General features: G+C 42.2%; 1 protein-coding gene across 1 annotated transcript in view; it reads right to left on the bottom strand.

The window, feature by feature from the left end:
* The window catches only part of tafa5l (TAFA chemokine like family member 5, like), a 91030-nt gene that overhangs the window by 44721 nt on the left and 30571 nt on the right, over positions 1-15738 (bottom strand). The window contains exon 3 of the mRNA XM_072680819.1: positions 9356-9505. Coding sequence (XP_072536920.1) covers positions 9356-9505 — 150 coding nt within the window. The remainder of the gene's footprint in view (positions 1-9355; positions 9506-15738) is intronic.

The following is a 15738-nucleotide window of genomic DNA, read 5'->3' as shown; positions in this document are numbered from 1 at the left end:
ATTGGATAAAATACTGTAGAAGCAGGACAACCTCAGACTTCATAACCTCACCTCAAAACATTAGCTAGACGGTAGAAATGTGGACATGACTGGTTGTTCCAGACAAAAACTTTTATTATATATATATATATATATATATATATATATATATATATATATATATATATATATATATATATATATATGCAATCATATCCTTATATCACGGCTCCAAAATCTAGCAGAAAGCCTTTTTAGGACAGTAGAGGCAGTTACTCCAACAAAAGCCGGGTAGACTCTTTCTTTATTACTCTAGATTTTGTTAGAAACAGTGAATAAGCCGGTGTCCCAAAACTTTTGTCCATATAGCGTAGGCCTTATTAGTGTTTTTTAAGCTGTTTTATCATGTTTCTATTAAATTTTTTTCATCCAAATTTAGCTGGATGTTAACTATGTAGTATCATACAAGCAGTTGGAATTTTCCACGGGACTTTAAATGTATATTTAGGATTAACTCTTTTTTAATACCCTTGATTTCAGAAGAAATGACGAATAATGAAATAACTAAAAATGTTGAAATGCTGAAAAGAGTTATTTCCTCTTCAGATCATCTTTTAATAGGGGTGCCCAAACTTTTGTATGTCCTCAGATGACAGTGTATAGAACCAAATCTCTGTGTGTATCTGTATGTGTGAGTGTGTGTGTGTGTGTGTGTGTGTGTTGTAAAAAAGAAGACTGCGCTAGCAACAGGCCTTAATGGCCTTCCCCTAATGGAGCATGAAGACAGCAGTGAAAGCCAATAAAAATCAATTTCCCCCTGCTGTAATTATACTAGTCTCTTAGTTAATTACGCTGGTCTTGGCGTTACAAAGAGCTGCTAACGTCCTTAGTGAGGAGCTAAAAGGACCAGCATTATCGAAGTAGTGCGCTTGTCTGACCGAGCGCAGGCCCTCACCATGTGATCAGACTGAGAGAGAGAGAGAGAGAGAGAGAGAGAAAGACTCGAACAGAGCCATAAGAAAAGCGCAGAGCTCCTCCATAACCCTTAATTTCAGACCATTATATTTCTTTATCAAATGCTGACACTTCTAATTATGTTTTGTTGCTCTGACGGCTGAAATATAGTTGTTTTCCCCTCACTCCTAATGATTATACATCATTCTGCAAAACTCCATTTTCCAAAACATCTCCTTTCTGAATAAGCTCCTATTTATCGAGCATTAAACACAAACGACAGATTAAGTAATGCTAATAGGCCCACAGAACATGAGCAGACTAGTTAAGAATGCAGCGCCGACTCGGTGTGTGGCACTATCCGATGCGATACGGTCAAAATACTCCCAAGTTTGGTTAGATGGTTAATGCCTACGGGATGAATAGGGTCTTCTGAAGGCATCAGGGGGGTAAATCTGCAGGAACCCCTTCCAAAAAAAAGGCCAGAGAGTAAAGAAAAAATGTAGTCTCATTTAGATTCATGGTTTGAGGTCTGGATCAAGGTGTAGGAGTGCGCTTCTTCTGTGCGTCAGAATTGCACACGTCTTCAGTTCTGAGAGGACCGATAGATGATCTGCAGCAATTCCAGTTCTCGGCTGAATGGAGGGAAAGCCATCTGATTCTGAGCAGCACTATAAAGTAGCGCTGCTGACAACACAAAATATTAGATACTTTAGTAGAACCTCCTACCTTAGAAGATGCGCATTGCTGGTTTACAGTGTACAGATATTTCACCCTACAAAAACTCATTTTAGGTAGCATCATCACTATATGTCCAAATATTTGTGGACACCCCTTTTAATGAATGCATTGAGCTACTTCGCGTTTACTTTACCTTACGCAAATGCACACACACACACACACACACACACAGCCTGTCTAGTAGACAGGTCTCTGTAGAGAAGTACTGCCAATAGAATAGGACTTTCTGGAGCAGATAAACATGCAGGCACCATGCTGCCTAATGTCCAGTGTGAGTTAGAGGGGTATGAAGCCCCCCCAGCATTGAGCTGTGGAGCAGTGGAACTAACTGTGTTCTCTGGAATGATGGTGGTGCTCCATCCAGCACTGTTGGGATGAGTTGGGGAGTTGGGGATGATGAGTTGGGGTGGTGTTTTATCTAACATCCTGACCTCACTAACACTCTCGTCACTGAATGCAATCTTCAAATTCTCAAGGCAACACTCCAAAGCCATCTTCCTTGGACAGTAGAGACAGTTTCTCCAACAAAAGCAGGATAGGCCCTTGATTTTGGAAGAACTGAATGTGAATGCAGGTGTCCCAATACTTTTGTCCCAATACTTTTAGCTCAGTACTTTACAGTAATTTCCTCCCCAGTAGAACTATCCTCAAACCTGTCTGACCCAGTAAGCCAGTCCTGCACGTATTCTGGTTTATATGCCATTTCCATTGAGAGATGAACAATGCTTCTAATTTGTAAAATAGCTGCTGCTGGAGACTGGAATCAAGCCTCTGAACCCAAACATCCAGACTTTTTGTGATGATTCGGTCATAACAGAGTAATGTGTCGCATAATTTCGTCTATTGAAAATTTGCTGTTTTGGATTAACATTGTTTGCTCTGTCAGTCATGATATGCAAATCATGTCACTCTGGGCTTCTGGTGATTGTAAATTCAAAGGAATCGGCACGCCAACAAACGTGTTTAAAAAGTAAACAGGTTCATAAAAGCACAATCAGTTTGCTGCCTGCTCTGAAGGCTACATACAGTACAGCATGTACAGCAGTCCACTTTTTCCAAAAGGTGGAAAAAGTCCATAATAGGATTGGTGGTATGATGGAATTACCGTATATTGTGGTATTTAATAATTTTAAATGTGGACGGTATTTCAAAAATTACAATGGGGGCCCCGGGTGGTCCAGGGGACTAAGGCGCTGTCACTGTGATCAGAGGAACGCTGGTTCGAATCCTGATCTCGCTGCTAGTCATCGGCAGCCGGGGCCTAGAGAGAGCACAATTGACCTTGCTCTCTTTAGGGTGGGTAGATGGGGCTCTATCACCACATTACTCTAGTGCGGCGCTGGCCATCACTGGCGTCTGTTGGCCGGCGTGTCAGAGCTGGGAATACGGCGCTTCCCTCCAGGTGAGTTGATTGCCTGGTGATGTTGCATCGGCTGCAGTTCGAAAAAGAGCTGTGGCTGGTTGCACAAGTGTCGGAGGAGGCGTGTGTTGGTCTCGCCCTCACTAGTCATGATGGGGGGGGGGAGGAGAGTACTTCACTGTGTTGGGTAATTGGCGATCTAAATTGGGGAGAATTGGTACACGGCCAAAATAGCTCATTCATTCATGTGCATTTAGGAGAACCACAATGGGCCATAAGCTCACTGTAGTTGTGAGTTTAGTTGACTAGTTGACTCGTGCTGACTTCGAATAAAAGGGAAAGCAAGCAAACCTGGATGAACTAGTTTGGTAAATATGCCTGAAACATTGACTCTATTCTCCGATATGAGGCTTTATCCTCTACGCGTGTGTGATTTCAGCCTCAGTTAGCTGGAACACGGCCTGTGCTGTGATGTTTAGCCTGCTAGCTAACTTATATCCAGCGAGCTAGGCTTGGGTGAGTCTTTCTGTTCCTCCCAAAACTAGTCGCTTGACTTGCTCTCCTTCCTTGCTGTCTGATACTTGGCGTTTCCAAATTTTATTGGTTCCAAACCAAACACAGACCATGGCACTTCATAAACTGGAGCGCTTCCCAGTGTCATCACCTTTTCCATACATGTCCTCCAGAACACGTCCACACATCTCCTAACGCAGGCAAACACAAAGCAACACGAAGCGAAGTCACGTCACTAGACATAAACACAAACTGACAGCGACTTTTAGATGCTCCACCGAGTGCAGGGTTGAGGTGTGAGGTGTGTGAAGCATTTGCGTGTGGGGGCAGCTGTAAAAGCGTGTGTGTACAGGAGTCTAATCTGAGCCTTGTGTGGGTTTGAGTGTGTCTCGTGTGAAGACTACAAGGACGTTGAAACCCTAACTGTCTGTCGTCTTCCTGTTTGTTCATTCCTGTTTTACACCCTCCCACCTCTCAGCATGCCATAATTAACCCCATCGGAAGTCACAGTTACCGGAAATAACAAAAGCATGGAGGGATATGATGCAAATCATTTCTCAAAGTTTCAATCCGTTGTATTAGGATTTGAACTGATGGAAGATTGTTGCTTGTCAGATTGAAGCTACAGTCGCTGCATAACCTACATTTTAGGGGTGTAAGAAAACATTGATACACCTTAATGTCGCGATATTCTGTTTTGCGATATTGTATCCTTTCTCAAAAAAAACTGTACAGATTTTTAATAATATTTTACATATTAAGATTTTGTGTTGTATTTAAATCCCTGACTGCTAGATGGCAGACAGTGGTTCACTTCAGCCATTAGGTAAGTACCGCACCACATTAGCATTAGCAAACCTAACTGCGTTAGTGTGGCCGCCAATGGCCGAATCTAAACGCATTAGACCGACTCCTGCGGTGTACAGAGCTGAAGTCTGGGCTCATTTTGGCTTTCACAATAAATAAGGCACGACGAAGATCGACAAGAACCATGCCGTTTGCAAAATGTGCCACACCAAAATCAGATATTCGGGGAACACAACAAATTTGAGAGCTCACTTAGCAAGACATCATTCTGATGTAAAGTTAGCAGAACAGCGATCGACTGCCGTTAAACGAGTGGATCCCTCTCAGCTCACTCTGGAACAAGTTCACACGCCAAAGTTACCACCGACCTCAACTCGTGCAACCAAAGTAAAGTCAGTGCTTTACTTCATTTATAAAGACATGCACCCTCTCAGTGTTGTAGAGAATGAAGGCTTCCGTAATATGGTGAAAACAATGGAGCATCGTTACACCATACCCTGCATTTTCTTTTTCTTAAGTACTGAGAAATGAAAAACTGACAGACAGACAGAACTACAGCAGACTGTTAACCTTTAAAGCAGGATCTAAAAATATACTGTCTGTTTACGTTTTATTTTATCTTAATTTATTTACCTAAAGAATCTCCCTCTCTCTCTCTCTCTCTCTCTCTATATATATATATATATGTGTGTGTGTGTGTGTCTGTATATATATATATATATATATATATATATAGAGAGAGAGAGAGAGATCTGTTAATTTCTGTTAAACCAGTAGTAGTAGGCAGTCACTGTTCCGACTGCATGAAAAGTAAACATTTCCCCTCAGATTTATGCATGTAGTGGTTTGTTTTTTATACTATGACAGTTTGCCTAAAATTAGATAAAATAAATCGTAAAATATCACCTTGCTATATAATATATCGAATCGTAACCCCTGAATTGTGATACATATCATATCGCCAGATCCTTGCCAATACACAGCCCTACTAAATTTAATGTAATACACTGCGTAAGTCACTATTTCATTAAAGAGACTGTATTCTACAATTTCTTATTTTTCAAATGACCCATTTTTGTTGCTGTACCTTTAAGACGGAAATTCTAATAATAATATAACAAATAGAATTAATTAATGTGGAAATAGCAGCTTCCTGTTAAACGGCTTACAGTTGTGTTGTAATCAATAGTTGAGGCTACTGCCCTTTTTCTAAATGCACCAATAATTCAACCACACACACTGACCACTCCACTCCATCCATATCAGCTCCATTCTTTTTAATTTTTTTTCTCAAATAAGCTAAACTTTTGATGTTTAGTGGTTCATTGTCATTATTTACAACCTTTATTATTTTAAATGACCCATTTTTTTGTTGCTGTACCTTTAAGATATTGTTAATAATAGTGGCAAACAGCTTCTGGCCATGTTGTAATCAATGGTTGAGATTGCTGCCTGTTCCTAAATACACCAATAATTTAACCAAACACACTGACCAGGGTTTCCACTCCATCCAGTTTAACCATGTCCGCAATCACATTAAAAAAGCTCCGCCCATCATAAGTCATTTTTAACGAGGAGTCCAATGAAATGAGTGTAAATCTGAAGTAGAGTGGACGCAGGGCTGGGACAGATTTACTGTGATTTGTGATTAAAAATGCTAAACTGCTGGAGTGTTTAAACACTGTTAGACCCTCCTACATAGTTGGTCCACCATGTAGATTTAAAGTTAGAGACAGAAGCTCTGTTGGTCATCCTCTAGTTCTTCATCAGTGCTCACAGAACGCTGCCCACAGGACGCTGCCCACAGGACGCTGCCCACAGGACGCTGCTGTTGGCTGGATATTTCTGGTTGGTGGACTTTTCTCAGTGCAGCAGCGACGCTGAGGCGTTTAAACACTCCAGCAGCACTGCTGTGTCTGATCCACTCGTACCACCAGCGCAACACACACTACTAACACCCTCACCCCCATCATATCAGTCAGTGTCACTGCTGCAGTGCTGAGAATGACTCACCACCCAAATACTACCTGCTCTGTGGTGGCCAGTCCTGTGGGCTCCTGACCATTGAAGACCACGGTGAAAGGAGGCTAACAAACAAATCATGCAGATAAACACATGGCTACAGTCTGGAATTATAGAGCTACAAAGAACTCCTATGTGGGAAGTGGAGCAGATATAATGAACAGTGAGCGTAGAAACAAGTAGATGGTGTTAATGTTATGGCTGTGTGGTGTATGTCACGAGTTGTAAGCAGTCCAGAATGTTGTGTTAATTTATTACATTAAATCTGATGTAAAATCATCCGATCCAACATTGGTTCATAGCGTACAGCTGCGGTTTTAATCACATTCAGGATATCAGAGCTGGGAATGCCACACATGACCACATTTAACCACATAAATTGAACAAGATTGCTACTGAAGAGCTCACTCTTTGGACACCCATCAAAAAAAAAAAAAGAAATTATGGGCCACGTCACCGCCAAAATCTCAGTTTAACCCTTGGTCAAAACTGGCAGAGGATTTAAATGAGTTAAAGGGCGTATCGCCAAAGCCGCTGAGTGCATTGCCAGCAAGACATTCGGTTATGTTAATGAAACAAGATATTATTCAGAGTAATTATGGACCATTTCTCTTGGTCCATTAGCCATGAAATTGCAGCTGGCGTTTTCAAATTGAGAAAAAACGTATTATTTAAAAACTAGGGGAGGAAAATATGCTTTTATTTTTTTTTATATAACAGCGATGATGTTTCCACCTTTAGCTCATGTTTGATTTATCTGCCAGTTGGCACCTTCGCTTGAAATTCTGCTGATTACCCAATATTGCTTTAAACATCCTAATCTGACTTGTGCCGACATTACGAATTAATAAAATTGACTTTGTTTATTAGATGACAGGCCGGGGCTGCAGAGCGATGGGAGATTTGTAAGGCTTTAGCTTTTTTGTGCTTGTACACAGTCCTGTAAACCCCGACTCAGCAGCCTAATGCTTTAACTAGGTAATGAATGTGGCTTTTCAGACACAGCTTAAGCCTAATCCTATATTAAAAGGGCTGTTCAACCAAGAATCTCCATTTACAGGACGGTTTAATCCAAGACCAGGCTTAATCTGCATCCGGAGATTAATGGGCAAAAGGAATGAGTAATATTGAAACAGTAATGCGCGTAATAATTGGAGAACGGTAGCTCCGTCGTAGAATATCAGATCATGCCTCAGGCATGAGGCAGAGTTATGATTACAATTTTATCATGTAAAAGCCAATATTAATGCAAACATGTTAATGCACATATATACACTTAGCTAATTACACAGTTATGCAGTTATGAATTACATTCATATTTTGATTTACACTAAAGTAGTATTGGGACACCTGCTCATTCACTGTTTCCTCCAAAAACTGTCTCTACTGTCCAGAGAAGACTTTTTACTACATTTTGGATCATTGCTGTAAGGATTTGATTGCATTTGTTGACAGCTCATCCCACAAGTACTAAATGGAGCACCATCATTACAGAGGACACAGTTCTTCCACTGCTCCACAGCTCAAGGCTGGTGGGCTTTATACCCCTCTAGATCACGCCTGGCATAAGGTTTATGTTTATCTGCTCCATATAGTCCTATTCTATTGGCAGCACTTCTGTGCAGGGGCAGGCGGTCAAGCGGTGGGTACAAATTAAAGCAGTTGAATGCAATTAATAGAAGGAGTGTCCACAAACATTTGGATATACAGTATGGTGTATATTCTGAATTGATGGGAGTAACTCTGCACTGGTTTCAGTGTTAATAAATGACAAAAATGGAAAAACAGACTTTCTAAAAACAAATGTAAACAAACTCTGTGACAGAGAAGCTCACAGTGAACTAACAGTTAGCTGATAGGCTATTATCAAACTAACCACAAACCAACTATATAAAAAATAATCGAACCATGAGCATGATACTGTCCAAGCCAATACAGTAAACTAATACACTAACCACTAAATGTACATGTTATATGTTTGCCAATGTAGTAATCATGAACTAACAGCCTAACGTACTAACCATAAACGTAATGTACTGACCATGCGGCAAATATGAACTATTTTACGGCATTTACGGCATTTATGGCATTTAGCAGACGCTCTTATCCAGAGCGACTTACAAAGTGCTTTGCTATTTACCCAAGAAAGAAACCTTAGCTAGTTAGAATAGACTAATAATTCAAAGATACCTCTTAGCTTAGACATTACTAAACACAGTACAATAAGGCGACCATAGTACTCTATTCGCCCAAGTATTCTCTGAAGAGGTGGGTCTTCAGTTTGCGTTTGAAGACAGTGAGCGACTCGGTCGTTCGGACACCCAGGGGAAGCTCGTTCCACCACTTTGGTGCAGGACAGAAAACTATCACACTAACTGTGAGGTAAAGCTGTAATTGTGGCTTATCCCCAAACTAACATGCTAACCACATGCTACAATGCTAACCACAAAAAAAAACATGCAATCCACTAACTAATTTCTAATTACGAGACAATGTCTGTAGAAAACACGGATGCCATGGGTCCATTTTCTTCCGTTCTATAAAAATGGCGCCAAAACTGATGCTTTAAAAGCTGACTTCTAAAGAAAAATCATACTGCTACCAGCCAGCAGAGGCACTAGACCCTTTAAGAGACGTTGCACTACAGATGTTTTTTACAGTCATTTAACAGCATATCCACTAACGAATTTGCTAACTGTGAAGTAACACAGTAACCCTCAAACTAACACAGTGCCCATGCGAACATGACAGCGGTGAGGTAATGTGGACGTAACGTGAACTCTTGTATTATTGCAAACCTTTCATCAAACTCAAATCTTAATAAAAATATTTTGTATTAAATTTTAGCACACTTCTGACCAGGCCTGCCACTTCTGAGGCCTGGCACCGAAACGGTCAGGTCATTTCTAAGGTGTGTGTAAGGTGTTGACAGCTGCCCCTTTCAGTGAGTTACTGTAGGCAGTGTTCCATTTGACTTACCATCCACACATGCCGGTCGTGCCCGCGTGGTGCCCGCGATCTGGCCTCTCCGGCAGGCGCAGCGGGCGGTCTGCCTGGCGATGGTGCGTTTGGGCTGACTGCTGTCTCTGTTCAGCATCACAATCTCACACGTGCCCACCGCCAGCTGACCTGCAAGTGACCAGCAGACAAAGACACAGTTAGTAACTTCCCAAAATGCCAAGATTGCCAAGGTGTCATTCCTTGCATTATGAACCAGTGACACATAAAACCTAATTATTTCCCTCTGATTAAATTTTATTAAAAAGGATCTTTGCATAATTCATGATGGACAAAAGTATTGGGACACCTGCTCATTCATTGTTTCTTGTGAAATCCAGGGTATTAAACAAGAATTTATCCTGCTTTTGTTGAAGTACCTGTCTCCAAAGAAGGTGTTCTACAAAATTGTGGAGCATTGCAGTGAGGATTTGGTTGCTTTCAGCAACAAGAATGCTACTAGGGTCAGGATGGTGGGTTTTCAACACCCCAGCTCACCCCCAACTCATCCCCAAAATATTGGACGGATCACCAACACAGTTCTTCCACTGCTCCACAGCTCAATGCTGGGGGTCTTTTATACCCTTATAGGTGCCAATAGGTTCATGTTTATTAACTCAATTTCTCTACAGGGACTAGACAAGCTGTGTGTGTGTGTGTGTACAACTGTGTCATACATACATACATACAGTGCACAATGCACCTGAATGACCATAGTCAGATCAAATACAAAAGTTTTTGTAGCACTTTTCACAACACTATGATACCTTACACACTTACATTATCTGTCAAAAGTATTCAGACACCCCTCAAATGGGTCAATCCAGCTCATTTAAGGGCCCCCCGCTGCTGACATAGGTGTTAAACTGCACATACAGAGCCTGCATTATGTATGGAATGTTCTGGCTCAGCCACACACTAGCCTTAGGTCACCATGCCCAATGGCAAGGCTCAACTAGAAGGGTACATAGCCCCCCACAATAAGCATATGGAGTAACGTAGCTTCAACATAAACTCCACCTGATTTCACTAATGCTCTTGATGGCTCAATGCCGCCAAATCCTCATAGCAATGTTCCAACGTTTAGCATAAAACCCTCCTAGAAAAGCAGAGCCAGTTAATGCAGCAAAGTGGGGGACAATGCTCCTAGTAATAACCTTTGATTCCACAAGCAACTCTGGTGTACTCTGGTGTATGCTTGGCCATGCAAGCTCTACAGAACAACACTGAGGTCCAGCTGAATATTCTTTTACTCATATCTTTGTAACAGCGGATTCCTCTGTGGCTATAACCGAACCATCCTGAGGCAGCTGAAAAGCCCCCTTAGGCAAAAGCACTTTTCAGAAACACATCCACCACACAGGACCTCGCGCTAAGCACTACACGGAAATTTCCACAATTCATCAAAGCACTCATTTGCTGGAAGTCTCACATTGAGGCTGTTTTTTGAGCTGATATTGCAGAGACTAATATTGCAATAATGCTTAACTAACAATATATTGTGCGGTTCTAATGCAGAGACAATACCTGAGGCTACGAGCAAAATTAAAGAGTGACTCACAGCGCTCGGAACAAAGGGTCTCGAATGCAATGATAAAATCTACCGGGCCCAGCAACAATACAGCAAGACGAGCTGGTTATCTTGTACCCCCTGACTATAAACTGTTGTTTGTGAGCCCTCCAGTTATAATTTGTGACACAATAAAACCATTAAACACAAGCTGTTACAGGTTGAATGTGTCAATATCTCAAGCGCCGCACCCAGTGCTTTCACTGGAGAGATAAGCCAGGGGTTTCAGATCCTTTATAATAGGAAGCTATTCACTGGATAGATGAGTGTTGCTGGATCAATGTTTTTAATGGGTTTAGTTTCCGTTGTCTTTGAAGCTTGCTGAAGTTCTGATTCTGGAAGTCTGGGAAGAAAAAGGTTACTCAGCGGTTAGAACTCCGGGCTATTGATGACAGGGTTGTGGGTTTGATACCCGGGCTTGGCAAGCTGCCACTGTTGGGCCATTGAGCAAGGCCCTTCACCCTGCAATGGCTGCCCACTGCTCCGGGCATGTGTGTTCACTGTCACTGTCGCCGAGCAATATTGCCAGGCAATTAACGCACCTGGAGGGAAGCACCACACACCCGGCTCCAACGCACCAGCCTGCAGAGGCCAGTGACGGCCAGCACAGCAATGAAGCGATGTGTGGGGAGAGCGCCATCCTCCCAAGGCCAATTGTGCTTTCTCGGGTCCTCTGCTGCCGATGGCTAGTGTCATGGTGACAGCGCCTTAGTCTGCTGGACCACCCAGGGCTCTGTCTTGTCTTTTTTACTGCTTTATACAAAAGGGAAACTCACAGTTCTCATTTATCATGGCATATCTAGCAGAGGCCGATGTTACCTGCCCAATATTATTGGGCTTAAAACGGATTTATTGAGATAAACGGATATATATTTTCATAGCAGTGATAAATATACATAGCAATGTCCGTTTTTCCCCAAATCCTGCAGTTCCACCAACCACTTAATTGAGCATAGCGAGCTGCATGTCAGCAAACATGTTCATGCCGGTCTACCAACATACACTATATGGGCAAAAGTATTGGGACACCTGCTCAATCATTGTTTCTTCTGAAATCCAAGGGTATTGTTTTTGTTGCAGTAACTGTCTCTACTGTCCATCTGATTGTATCTGATTGAACTCCTCCCATTGTATTGGATCACCACCATCAATCATTCCAGAGAACACAGTTCTTCCACTGCTCCACAGCTCAATGCTGGGGGGCTTTATACCCCTCTAGCCCATGACTGGCATTAGGCAGCATGGTGCCAATAGGTTCATGTTTATCAGCTCTAGAGAGTCCTATTCTATTGGCAATACATCTCTACAGGGATTGGGCAAGCTGTCTGTGTATGCATCTGCACTTGGTTGTACCTGCATGCATTCATTAGAAGGGGTGTCCACAAACATTTGGACATATAGTGTAGTGAGCAATGCGGTGTACTTTGCATACCTCTCTACGTCTATGTTCTAGTAACATTTTGAAGATGTCTAGTTTAAATGTGCTGTAACATCACGCATCTTCTACCATGTTGAGTTTTTGCTCTAGTTCTGGTCCAGTCTGAGTACTGAGTACTGATTCTCCCGGACAACCAATCAGCTCACAATCCTCTGTGAGTCTCTGAGAGCTACACACTCATGAATCACTTCTCGGCATGTCGATGCAGATACAATTATGTGCATCTTCTCAGAAGCAGAAACCAGCCTGAACTCACCATGCAGGAACCAATCATCAGCAATTCCACACTGTGATCAAAGGCAGAGAGATAGAGATAGTGGAGGATCTGCGTGCCATTATCGACAATTAGCTGATTTCTGAGAAAGACAGAGAGGTTCTCGTAATAAAAAGCTGTGTTGTGATTAAAGAAATAGTGTTTACTGTGTAAAAGAATATGTACAATAGAAGGTGACTGAATAACTGTAGTTAGCAGTTCCAGGTAACACGAGATCACACTAGATGGTAGATTTAAGCCCTGCACCCTGCTAATACCAAGGTAGAAATGCTAATACCGAGATAGCAATGCTTATGCGGTAGCAATGCTGGTCAAGGCCAGCAGCTGGCACGCGAATACTGGTCAAGGCTGGTTTGATGAGGCCGGTGGCCGGTGAGCCAACAACACATTAGGGATGCTGTCAGCAGACATCACACTAACACAGCAGTAGGGATGCTGGACGAGGCCAATAATGAGCGAATCCTATTGATAATCCATATTGATTGAAAGTGGCATTTTGTGTGAATTTGGAGAAGGCACTTATATATATATTAGCTGTGTTGAGCTATTTCAACTGGTCTTGATTGATTGGTTTCATGTAAACAGCTGGAGGTTTTGCTGGTTTTGGGGGTTGAATAATGTTGAGTGCAACTGTAGGTTCGCTAGTGTTGGGCAGACAGTTGAGTAAAATCTCTGAAAGTCTTTGTTTAGAAAAGCAAGCGCTGTCCTTGACCGTCATGGTCATCGCCTACTAGGACACCCGCAGGGCCCCACTTTACAGCTCCTAAGTGCAAAGTCTCTTTCCCTGCTTCTGCAATTAGGAAGTGTAATTCGGTTTATGTGGTCCCTCCTGTATTTTTTGCACATCTAGTACCAGCAGCAGTTTTTTTTCTAATCAACATTAAACGTGTGAAAAACTCTTCATAGACCTTCTAAGTGAATGTCGGCTGGAACTCTTTGTGTTCTTAAGGGTAGCTATGTGCTTGGTGTAATTTATGTGCTGTTGTCTGCCAACCAGATTTGCATCCTGGTCAGAGGTGTCAAGTAACGAAGTACAAAAACCCTACTTACGTAGAAATGTTGGTTATCTATACTTTACTGGATACTTCTACCCCTCACATTTTCACCCAATTATCTGTCCTTTCTACTCCTTACATTTTAAAATAGCCTCGTCCATCCAGATAAATCACGCCATTGGGAAAGTGTGACATTGCAGACGTTTGTGGTATGTGTAGTATGAAGACTGTGTCCGTGGCAGAGACTCAAGAGGACCGCAGTGAAACGTTCTGACTAAGCCCCACATTTACATTCCAATAATTCCTTATTGATCACACGCCTCTGAAGTTTGACTTTTTGCACCATTAAAAAACTTATAGACAATGACTCCTCATATTGTCCTCCATGAAGCTCATGTTAATGCTCAGTAGAGCACAGAGACGCTCCTTTAATAGAGCTGATATTACTGAAATGCTTCATTTTCAATGGGCAGATCTGCAGCTGAAACAGGCAGCCTAGTGCAGCCCAACATTTTTCAACATCAACATTTTAATAGAACATTATAATTTCATATATTAATATTAATATAGAACATTCTCCTCATTCTGGCTTTTAGAAACATGTGTTTTTGGAGAGGGGGTAGTGCACTATAGACCCCTGTGGCTTGGCCTAAGCTTTTGGCCTTTGTTTCCCTTCCATTACTTTTACTTTTCTACTTGAAGTAGTTTTGAAACCAGTACTTTTACACTTTTACTGGAGCAAAAAGCTTAAGTTGATACTCAGCTTCTATAGAAGTCTTTTAAACCCTAGTATCTTCACTTCTACCTAAGGAATGAATATGAATACTTTTGACACCTTTGATCCTGGTACAATACTGTCGGAGTTGAACTTGTAGCATGATCAGTAATGAGCTCCATGACTGCAACCCCTCAGTGAACTCCTAACCTGTCTCTGGGAGCTGTAATCCTGTCTTAGCCTCATATTGAACCGTATATTCTCATATCTAACATTCTGTCTGTGTCTTACTCATGCAATTAATAGTGTAAGATCCTCAAGATTTGTTCTTTCGGATCTTTTATCTGGATGATCCCACTGCCTCCGTTTAGTCTTGTCTGTTAAATGGTTCTACTTGTATCCTAACTGTGCTACATTGTACGGCCCAAAAGCAAATGGGTTGGTCTTGGTTCCTCTTTGAGAGTGGTTCTTCCAAATGTGCTTAGGAAGCTTCTCTGTTTGAGTCTTGGTTCCTCTCGCTGTTACTTCCTCATGTTCTCAGGAAGCTTTATTTTTTGAGTCTAGGTTCTTCTCAGTGTTTTTCCTTCTTGATCTTCGGGGGGTTTTGGCATCATTTTACTTGGATGGTCCATCATAGATGTCTTATAGATGCTCACCTCACAGTCTAAGTTGAATGTCAATGATTGTCTATTGAATGAAACCCTAAACCTGAAATCTAACCCTAACACCTAACCCTATAAGGGGAATGTTAATGTTAGAGTTAGGTTTAGGGTAGTAAGGGTAGTAGAGTAGGGTTACATTCAATGGACAATCATTTACATTCCACTTAAGAGTGTCAGGTGAGCATCTATGAGGCATCCATAATGGCCCAACATATCCTGAACTTCCTGACAGGTCGAAGGCAATCGGTAAGAATGGGCAGCATCATGTCTTTCTCACTGCCCCCTCAACACCGGAGCCCGTCAGGGCTGTGAGCTCAGCCCACTCCTGTACTCCCTGTACACCTCCAACTGCACAGCCAGACACAGCTCCCATGTCATCATTACATTCGCTGATGACACGACAACTGTGGGCCTGATCTCCAACAACGACGAGGAAGTCTACAGAGAGGAGGTCAGCTTCCTGTCACACTGGTGCCAGGGAAATACCCTCTCTCTAAACGTCAGCAAGATCACACAGAGCTGATAATGCACTTCGAGAAGCTGGAGAGAGTGCACACCCTTATCTCCAGCATTGGAACCACTGTGGAGAGGAACTTACATGGACAGAACACACCACACCAGTATTGGCGATGGCTGAGGTTTGGTAGGAATCCCCATATCCTCAGGACGTTCTCCACCTGGATCACTACCTGTATCACCACCCTTCCACAA

Source organism: Salminus brasiliensis, chromosome 6 (genome assembly GCF_030463535.1).
Source record: "Salminus brasiliensis chromosome 6, fSalBra1.hap2, whole genome shotgun sequence".
Taxonomy (NCBI): domain Eukaryota; kingdom Metazoa; phylum Chordata; class Actinopteri; order Characiformes; family Bryconidae; genus Salminus; species Salminus brasiliensis.
The sequence above is the reverse complement of the archived record's forward strand: the minus strand, read 5'-3'. Positions and strand labels throughout refer to the sequence as shown.